Consider the following 10,123-nt stretch of genomic DNA (forward strand, 5'->3'; position numbering starts at 1 on the left):
CCACCGCCAAACGCTTCTCACGGCTAAATTTGGCCCCCTTGCCTTATAAAAGAAGAAAAAAAAAGATAAATACTTGGAATTGACAGCAGCAAAATGACGCTCATTTCAAGGACACTATCCCCTTCCTCTTAAACGCTCCTCTTGGGAAAAAAGTTGTGGCTTGTGTTTACATTTCAGTGTTTAAAATCAGACGGGCCCTTCCTGTTACATCATTGACAAATCTGACAGATACAAATGCTCCATTCGCTTTCATGAGAAGTTTCTGTTCAGACTCAACTCAGTTGATTTGTTCGATGATACCTTTATTTAACAAGGGGGGGGGGGGACCCTCAGGAGTCCCACAGAGTCACTTCTGGGGGTCGTCCAAGTTATTTGATCTGATTTTTCTTCCTAAAAATTACATGGATTCTACCAATACATACGTAGATCAATAGTTCATTATTATGATAATTATCAATGGCCTAGCTTCAGATAGCAACACTTGAGGACAGGAAAAAGATTTAGCAGATGGATTTGTCCAATAAACAGTAAGACTAAAGTATAGTATGTCTTATTTAAAGGTGCAATCAATGGGAACCTAAATGATGCTCTTGCCATTGTTGACACCTTGCTTTGTAGGCCCGAGTTATAGGTTATAGCTCAGTTACATTAGCTTCTTGTGACATTCTTCCTCTCTCTCTCTCTCTCTCTCTCTCTCTCTCTCTCTCTCTCTCTCTCTCTCTGTCTCCAACAGCCACGCCACTCAGTCACTAAACCTGAGTACCTGTCCATCATCCTGGACCCAGGGGAGGGCCCTCTGGCCGAGCAATGTGATAGGCTGCAGTTTGACCCCGCCCAGTGGGAGTTTCCTCGAGACCATCTCAAACTCGGTATACAGGAGGGTTATGTGTATGGCTTTATGGCCTTGGGGTGTTTGATTGGGTGTATGAGTGTCAGGGTTGCCAGATTTTGTACATTGGGGTGCCTCTGGGTCCTCACGGTTGCCAGATCATGCTGGCAAAATTCTGCCTACAAAGTGCTGAGCACCTATAGTGCGAAAATTAAATACAGCCCAATTAAGGAAATCATTGATAGAATGTTGACGTAGAGTAGCCCAATTTAGAGGAAAACTAAATCTAACAACACTAAGGGTCCTGTAAAACACAATCAGCACAAATAGAACAAATTGAGACACAGCACACAACCGAACAGCGCATCGGAAGACTGGTGGAATTACATTAATTACTTTATGTGATGTGCATCTGATCAGGAAAAGGAAAGATTTACTTCACTAAAAACTAAAGATTGTTTTTGTAAAATTAGAAAATGTCATGTAAATGAATATTAGGTGGCTCTTGAAATTTGTATTGTCTTGAAAGGTTGTGTGATTTTTAGTTACTGACTATAAGTGCTAAGGGTTATGGAGATGCAGTATTGAGTGTGTGATCCTGTGTGCTTGGCAGAGAGGCCGCTGGGTCAGGGGGCGTTTGGGAAGGTGGTGCAGGCATCTGCGTTTGACATCGGGAGCTCTTACGGCTGCAGCACAGTGGCTGTCAAGATGCTGAAAGGTATAGAGGGGTAATACACACACTCACACACACACACATGCACACTGACACACAACGCATGATGTTAGACAGTGAGAAAATACTCGCACGTCACACACATATACACACACACAAACACACCTCAGCATAAGTGGAACACACACTCGCATGCCAACCAATAACCCACTGACTTTTCATGAGGTTTTCAGCTCATGACGTTTGTAATACTAAAATCACACAATGCATGATGTTAGACCGCACTCAATTGAGGAACCAACTGGCAAAACACATTTTGTTCCAGTTTATTGTTTCATAAAAACATATGAAAGTCTTGATATGTCTTAAGAAGTCTTAAGAAGTATGTAATATGTGCAGTTTAGCCAATGTTCCCCAATGGGTATAGAAGTTTTTATATTCTTTGTGTCTCTGCCGTTATAGACATTACATTTTGTGTAAAAATGTAGTTGCATTTGTATACCACTAGAGGGAGCCACGCCCAATGAGCACAAGGCTCTGATGACTGAGTTGAAGATTCTCAACCATATTGGACATCACCTAAATGTGGTCAATTTACTGGGAGCCTGTACCAAACCTGGAGGTGTGTATGGGTCAGCAGATGTTGGTGTATGTGAATGTATTTGTTTGTGGTGTCTGTGTCAGTTTATGTCAATATGTGTCTGCTCTATTATGAGTGTATCTTGTGTTGTTGGTCAGGGGTCAGGTTCATTAGTGTTTCTGCTCCGCAGGGCCCCTGATGGTCATTGTGGAGTACTGCAGGCACGGAAACCTGTCCGCATACCTGAAGAGCAAGCGCCAGGTGTTCCTGATGAACAGGGTGAGGTGAAGCGCTGCATATCCATTGATCTCTCCATCTGCGGATCATCCATCCGTCCATCCACCCATCCATCTATCCATCCATCCATCAACTTCTATCCATCCATTAACTTCTATCCATCCATCCATCCATCCATCTATCTATCTATCTATCCAGCCATCAACTTCTATCCATCCATCCATCAACTTCTATCCATCCCGCCATGCATTCATCCCCTCTGATCAGCTGGCGGTGACAGTTCTGCCTACCCATAGACCCATAGGCCCAGAGCCATATGCGAGAACTCAAACCATGGGCACCGTGTTTCATCCCAACGTTGGGTGATTCTACAGTGTTACCCTATAGAACGTATACGGTATGTTGAAATAAATCACTTATTTTCACCATTAACAGGCCTATAAATTATATCAATGTTTGTCAGTGTGTAAGAGGCCCTTACGGAAATATTCCAGTGTATATTTACCTTTAATATCTTCAATGGGCCTGTAAAACTCCCATTGTAGTGAGTGACCACATCTCCTAATCAGTCTCAGAGCAGTGTTTACATGGAATGCTTGCGAAAAAGCTAATGATAGTATAAAGGCTAGGCTGACTTCAAACTTCATTAATTTCTGAAGTAGTGTTAGATTTTTTTGACAGATAATATTGCTATAATTTTCCTATAATTTTCCTATGGAATTTGTTATTAAACTTTGAAGTGAGAAAGTGACTTTTACCTTACAAAATATTGAGTAGTTATCAACTCAACATCGCTCAACAGGTCAGCATTTTTCTTAAAATAAATAATTGTGTTTTTTTAATCATTTAGGTATGTTTTCCCTGTGTTCACTGTACTTTGTCAATGGGGATCTACTGAATGTTAGGATGAAACATGGCGTCCATGAAACACAATCGCTAACGGGATAGCTAAGAACATTCGATTCCCTAGTTGTGTAACTCTCTGGTTAGGCCTATTGACAGTTTGTCTGGCTTGTTGAAATAGCATCACACTTTATCACTCATGCCTGCATGAAATGAGTTCACTTCCCTGTCATAGCATTAGCCCATGTAAAACTCATATTCCTCTTACTGTATGGATGGCACCATAGATAAATGGCAATGCCACCTGTGCCTAACATCATCACTGTTGTTTGCCTACAGGCCTTCTGTCTTTCCTGAGCTGTTTACTCTTTTAAGAGAATTATGATGTTTAGTTTGCAACTTTTTTGCATGTAGTTATTTTTTCTTGACTGGTTTGCACCTATGTGATACTTCCCCTTTGACAAATAGGCCAGTACTTCCTTCTGTCACGATTAGTCTGTTGGTGTTATGTTTCACTTCTTTAATCTGCCTTTATTTATCATACAGTGATACTCTTACTACGTACATTTATAGGCAGCATGAACCAACAAATAAAGGTCAAACGGTTCAGTGACCCTTTCAATGCAAGAATATGCCAAGTAGTATGCCAAGATGGCGGTGTGAATGCTACTGAACTCTAGCTCTGCATCCCAGTGACAACCAACCAACCAACTAACCCCCCCCCCCCCCCCCCCCCCCCCCTCTCCCTTTCAGCCAGCATTTAGAACAACACATATTAAGACCTTGTTTCTCTCTAACTCCCACATTACGTTAGTCCTGTTCCTGTGTGTAAGAACATGTCTGCCCTCTGACCCAGTCTGACCAGAGCGCTGTGTTTCAGGCGAGAGGAGAGGGTGACCACTGCGGGGACAGGTGTCTGCTGAGCATGGCCAGTAGCCAAAGCAGTGTCAGTTCAGGGTTTGGTGACGAGAGAGAGGAGGAAGAGAGCCAAGGTGAGGCAGAGATATGAAATTATACACCATAAACAAACCGACTAACAAACTAACTAAATGATTTGGTTGTTCATAATTGTTAACTGTGTAATTACAAGTCTTTGTACTTGATATATAACCTTCATGTTTCTGGTCTAGTTGTTGAGATTTTAGTCTTTGCCCTCCATTCTTCTTCTTTAGTTTGGACTTTGGAGTCGCCTCTTCTCTTTGAGGACTTAATTTCATACAGTCTCCAGGTGGCCAGAGGCATGGAGTTTCTGTCCTCTCGAAAGGTGACATAACCTGTATAGTAGTGCTTTACCTCTATACCACACAAACATGACTATGTAATAAACATGACATGACATGCACCAGATGTTAAGCACACACACACACACACACACACACACACACACACACACACACACACACACACACACACACACACACATGAAATGTTTTATGTTTTTGTAATAACTTACATTGCAGTGATGAAGTAAAAAAATAATCAAAAAATGACTTGTTACTTATTACACTATAGTATTTAACAGGGAAGTAGCAGTAGCCTTTAACCTATTTCATTAAAAAAAAACAAAAAAAAAACCACAATTTCGACCATTTTTAAGTGACTGACATGATAGCTCCTCATGTTGTCTGACACTGTCAAAGGTCATTCGAATGTGGCATAGTCTCAGACTTAACACCTTACACCATACTCCATAGTCTATGCCTCACACATTATAGGTCACGCTATCTGTGACAAGTCAAGACAAATGTCACTCAATTAATCCAGAAGCACCAAGTTCACCAAGATGTTTTTTTTTACACTTGTCTTGCATTTTAACAGACATTGATTATACTTGTATGTGTTTTTTGAACATGTGACTGGCAGTGTATCCACCGTGATCTGGCTGCCAGGAACATCCTGCTGTCTGATAACAACATTGTGAAGATTTGCGACTTCGGTCTGGCACGAGATATCTACAAGAACCCTGACTATGTGCGCAAGGGAGATGTAAGTTGCCAACATCCTGTGATGAAGATCACTGTGCCACAGGTCTACTATATCATCTGGTCTTGATGTATTCTAAACCAAATTACTGTTCTGGTCGAATAAATAAATGTGTTTGTCTCTGTTTGTTTGTTTGTTGTTTGTTTGTCTGTCTACTGTCTGGCCATATGTTTGTTGATTTCTCATCTGCCTCTGTTTGTTTTTGCTTTGTCAACACAGGCCAGGTTGCCTCTGAAGTGGATGGCCCCAGAGTCTATCTTTGACAAGGTGTTCACCACCCAGAGCGACGTGTGGTCCTTTGGAATCCTCCTGTGGGAGATCTTCTCTCTGGGTGTGTGTGTCATCCTTATGTTATGGTTATGGTATTTAGCAGGCACTTTTGTCCAAAGCGACATACAAATAACAATACAATATTTCAATTTAACGGTAAACAAATTAAAAGTTGGTAAGACTACATTAAGGCATAGAAGTTCTGACTCGTTCTGCCCTGCTGTTCAGGTGCCTCTCCATACCCGGGACTGAGCATGAACGAGGAGTTCTGCCACCATCTGAAACATGGCAGACGCATGCGTGCCCCAGACTACTGCACCCCTGAGATGTAAGGAACATTAACCAGCAAACAATCACAACATTGCACTCTTCAAACAACGTTGGATTGTGTTTCCTTATCCAATCAAGGCTGGAAACTATAAACGTAGTCGTCCTGCTGTACACCATTTCACTGATATTTTGTCTTTTTTGATAAACTGATAAAAACATGAGCTGTTGATGATGCTTGATGTGGCTTTTCAACGTTACATTGTAGCTACAACACCATGCTAGCTTGCTGGGAGCAGAATCCAAGTGACAGGCCCACCTTCTCTGTTCTGGTGAACACACTCGGGAACCTGTTACAGGCACGTGTCAAGCAGGTGGGTTAGCTTACTGATGACTCACAGGGGACTTTCTGTCTTGCTTTGATCCTCACCACCATCGCCACCACCACCACCACCACCACCACCACACGCACAGACATGCATTATGTACACACAGTATGTTATCCCAGAAGCGATATAAAAGAATGAACCAAGGCACTCTTCTTGATAAAAAAAAGAAGTTCTTTGGTATTCATTTGTGGTCTTTTGTATCACATGTGGGATTTAACCAAAGAACACCTAATTGTGTTTTGATTTTAATCCCTCCTGCTTAGCTTCTTGACATCACAGTATATGTTATCTCTATGGCCAGGATGGGAAGGATTATATTCCCTTGGACACGTTCCTGAGTGGGGAAAGCAATGTGGATATTCAGCAGGATTACAGAGACACCAGCCAAAAGACTGCAAATCATGGGTGAGATTACACTGTAGAAACAGAGAGCCAAAAAAGAATGAGCTACTGCTGTAATCGTGAATGTGTTGTAAAAACAAAAAGGCTAACTGTATACTGTAGCCTGTGTGCAGTGTAATGTTACCTCACATTTGTCCTTTTTGTTCAGCTATATCAACACTAGAGTGACAGATGGAATCAGTACCTTTGAAGAAAATCCCCAGAGTAAAAGCTCAGAGGTACGTTTCAGCCTAAACCAAATGCACAAAGGTCTGTCTGGAAAGCCCTATGAAGAAGTGGGATACATTTTTTCCAGTGACGTATTTGCATCATGTCTGGAGTTTCCTTGATAAAACGTAGCACCATAGAAATGAAAGCATAGCACAAGGTTTTATTTCAATCCACATTGTTCAGCTAGACTGAATCGTGACATTTGCCTCAGGACAACCAGACGGACAGTGGTATGGTTCTTCCTTCAGAGGAGCTGAAGAACCTCAAATGGAGCGAAAAACTCCAAATTGGCAACCTGAGCAAGTGAGTCCTCCAGCTCTTTTATGCACTTTAAAGGAGAATTCCGTCTATTTATCATATAGATTTCTGTCATATCATATAGATTTCAAAATCACAGAGTACTGTTGGTACGAAAAAGAAAAAGCCCAAAACAATCGGTTCTACCTAGTTCAACACTCTGGGGGCATGTTCATGAGCCCCCTCTAACTGTTGGCTGGAGTAACTCAAGATAGGTAGAACTGATTGTTTTCTTTTTTTTGTCATATCGACTGTAGTCGGTGACCTCGCACTCTGTGACCTATGACATGAGCAGCGAGGTATCTGAATGAAGCTCGCTGTTTGACTGAGACGCTTCCACGGTTGCAGGCTCCTCTCCCTCATCAGGTGCAGAGGCATCGTGGGCAGCGCAGAGGCCGAGGCTGTGCCCCGTGGGAGCAGCTCCTCTGGTGTGAAGAGGAAGACCGATCGTCACATCATCCCCTGTGATACTGAGTGAGGGGCTAGGTGTCTGATGCACTGCCTGATGGCAAATAAGTTCTCATTCATCACAACATGCCGCTTCCATCTTAAACATGAGTATTATTGCTAATGTCCATCCACTTCCTTTGTTCCTTGATACTGGACTGCACTCCAGTTGTTTATTTGTGCAGACTATCTTGAGCACAAAGCTTTCTAGAGTGCTGCCCAGACTTTTCATTTCTTTAGATCAGATTAGATTTGTCTAATGGGATTAGATTCATAGAAAAGTATTCAGGCCCCACAAATAGGAATCGGTGTTGAGCGTACAGTTCTTTTCTGCCTCATGAAATATACAATGGGAACAATACCGTTTGAATCACCTGAAGTAGGTGACAACATGTCCAAAAAAACACTAGACCACCAACACTAAAGTCTAACTCTAGCACATAATTTTATCTTTAACTCTATCCTACTCCTGCTGATATCACCCAACTCTAGTCTCCTCTCACCACTTCATTCTAATGTACCTGCATCAACTCAAAATGTACCTGCATCAACAGAGTGCCAGAGAGCAGTTTCTGCTCTTCCATTAATACAACCTCATCTAACTCACTCTTTTTGGCCACACTTTATATGAAGTGTTCATATAGTATGTAGTGTCCATCCTTAGTATATAATAGACTATAAGGGTGCTCAGAGAGTGCAGAACTCCACCAAGGCCAATATGGCCTACAGTATGTCGCAATGTGAACAAAATTGGATCTGCCCCTTGATGTGCATATGCTCTAATATAGTACGGACTTCTTGTCTCATACTGTCTGCACCCCTTCTCCTGTTTGTCTGTCTGCATAATCCTGCTGACAAATTTGTAATGCAATATTTGTCCTTTCTTGAGCTGTAAAATTTTCTTTAAAATGTATTTCACAAGGACACTTTATTAAGGACACTTAATATCAAATATTCTAGAGCGGAGCGCTCTATGATCTTTGCTTAATATAAAGTAGGACACTACTTTTCATGATATAAAAACCATCCTAACTCTGTGCTTTTTGAGAGCACACCTCTTGCTCCTACTAAGCTAAACCGGTGAACTTAACTCTCAAGTATGCTGTAGTGCTTTAGCTCTAACCGGTACCCAGTACTTCACTAAAGCACAATAAAACGCACCACCCAGTTACTACTGCTGTAAACAAACACTAATATGCTGGACGTTATTATTTTATTTTATATAGAGCTGCTTGAGTATTGGGGTGGTGCATCAAATCCAGGGTAACAGATAGCGGACTCTGGGTCCAGCCCTGGGTTGTATTCCAAAGTTATTGGCCTCTTATATTAGGAGGTTTACCACTTACTCCAAGTGGTTTGGTTTGATACTAGACGATAGGTGCTTCTCAACATGCCTCCTCGATCCTCGAGGGGCGTTCCCACTGATCTATAACTAACACTGGATAGACTATCCCATTGTTTTCGCCCCATCATTCTTTATGTAGATCAGTGAGGATCAAGGCCCGAGGAGCAAGGGAGGACATATAAATGCACAAATGAGAGGCAACCCTTGTTCTTAGAATACCCCCCAGGAGTTAGATCTGGTCTCAGAATCAGCTATTGTATTGTAAAATGAAAGAAACATGCATGGCTAAATACTAGATACTACTGAATATCTCCTATTACCTTTGATATATGCTCACATGATGAAGTTTATGCTACAAGACTTCATTATGGGGGCCAAAAGGATATTACCTTGTTACTGTGACTCAATGTGAGATATTATTCTATACTATTGCTCTGCTGTATTAATGCTCATATAAAGCCCAATAATTGCAGTTTTGGATCACTTCAGTGCCATTGTGTTTTTGGGATTCAAGTTGCCCTCCTTTAAAACTGCACCCAGGCATCGGCACCCATGGCACTTCTTGTAACCGAAATGAAGAACCACCACTGCCAAGCTTTTGTGCTTACCACTGAGGAATATACTACTCAACCACATATAAGCTAGTGCACTTTTACTTTAAATGGAATATTATTTCAATGTTATGAAACCAAAAATGTGTTTATGTTTGTTATATTCTCATTATTGCTGTTATTATCAATATTGCAATGCTGACAAGCAAGGGGTTGAAGTTGCAAGAGATTGCCTTTTAATTTTGTTATGATGAGTAATTATGCCAATTATGATGTTCAGGGAGGGTTCTAGAAATGATCTGTACTGACTTGGCCATGTAATATGTCACACATCTGTTATGAAGTTGCATATCACAACACAATGTAATAGACAACCTTTGTACAAAAGACAGAAACATGAAGGATGTATGTTTTGGTATTCTTTATTAAAATACTGCTGTACACACAAATATTGCAAAATGTGAGACGATGAACACAAGAGGGGCCAAAATGATACTGGGGAGGTGGGAGAGAGCCAGTGTAGGGGGTTTCTGGGTCACCACCAACAAGACTGGAGTGTGAGAGTCTGGGATTGACCATCATGATATGACCATCAACTGTGGGAGTCTAAGGTGTGGGTTACTGAGTGATGTGAGTGTGAATGTGAGTGTTTGTGTTTGTGTGTGTGTTTGTGTGTGTGTGTGTGTGTGTGTGTGTGTGTTTTGCTGAGTGAGTGTTAACTTCAGTGTTAACTAGGCTGGTGGATCAGTGGGTAGGTGAAGTTGGGTTCTGGTTTTCTTGGCACCACATCTACCAAGATG

At 41.6% G+C, this 10,123-nt stretch overlaps 1 protein-coding gene across 1 annotated transcript in view; it reads left to right on the plus strand.

The window, feature by feature from the left end:
• flt1 (fms related receptor tyrosine kinase 1) overlaps positions 1 to 9,763 on the plus strand; it is a 39,910-nt gene extending 30,147 nt beyond the window's left edge. Inside the window, exons 17-30 of the mRNA XM_062521113.1 lie at positions 734 to 869; positions 1,443 to 1,547; positions 2,011 to 2,124; positions 2,273 to 2,361; positions 4,043 to 4,154; positions 4,335 to 4,426; positions 5,026 to 5,148; positions 5,365 to 5,476; positions 5,644 to 5,743; positions 5,951 to 6,056; positions 6,373 to 6,476; positions 6,622 to 6,691; positions 6,895 to 6,986; positions 7,329 to 9,763. Coding sequence (XP_062377097.1) covers positions 734 to 869; positions 1,443 to 1,547; positions 2,011 to 2,124; positions 2,273 to 2,361; positions 4,043 to 4,154; positions 4,335 to 4,426; positions 5,026 to 5,148; positions 5,365 to 5,476; positions 5,644 to 5,743; positions 5,951 to 6,056; positions 6,373 to 6,476; positions 6,622 to 6,691; positions 6,895 to 6,986; positions 7,329 to 7,458 — 1,485 coding nt within the window. The 3' untranslated portion in view covers positions 7,459 to 9,763. The remainder of the gene's footprint in view (positions 1 to 733; positions 870 to 1,442; positions 1,548 to 2,010; positions 2,125 to 2,272; positions 2,362 to 4,042; positions 4,155 to 4,334; positions 4,427 to 5,025; positions 5,149 to 5,364; positions 5,477 to 5,643; positions 5,744 to 5,950; positions 6,057 to 6,372; positions 6,477 to 6,621; positions 6,692 to 6,894; positions 6,987 to 7,328) is intronic.
• The last annotated feature ends 360 nt before the right edge of the window (positions 9,764 to 10,123 follow it).

Source organism: Sardina pilchardus, chromosome 19 (assembly GCF_963854185.1).
Source record: "Sardina pilchardus chromosome 19, fSarPil1.1, whole genome shotgun sequence".
Lineage (NCBI taxonomy): Eukaryota > Metazoa > Chordata > Actinopteri > Clupeiformes > Clupeidae > Sardina > Sardina pilchardus.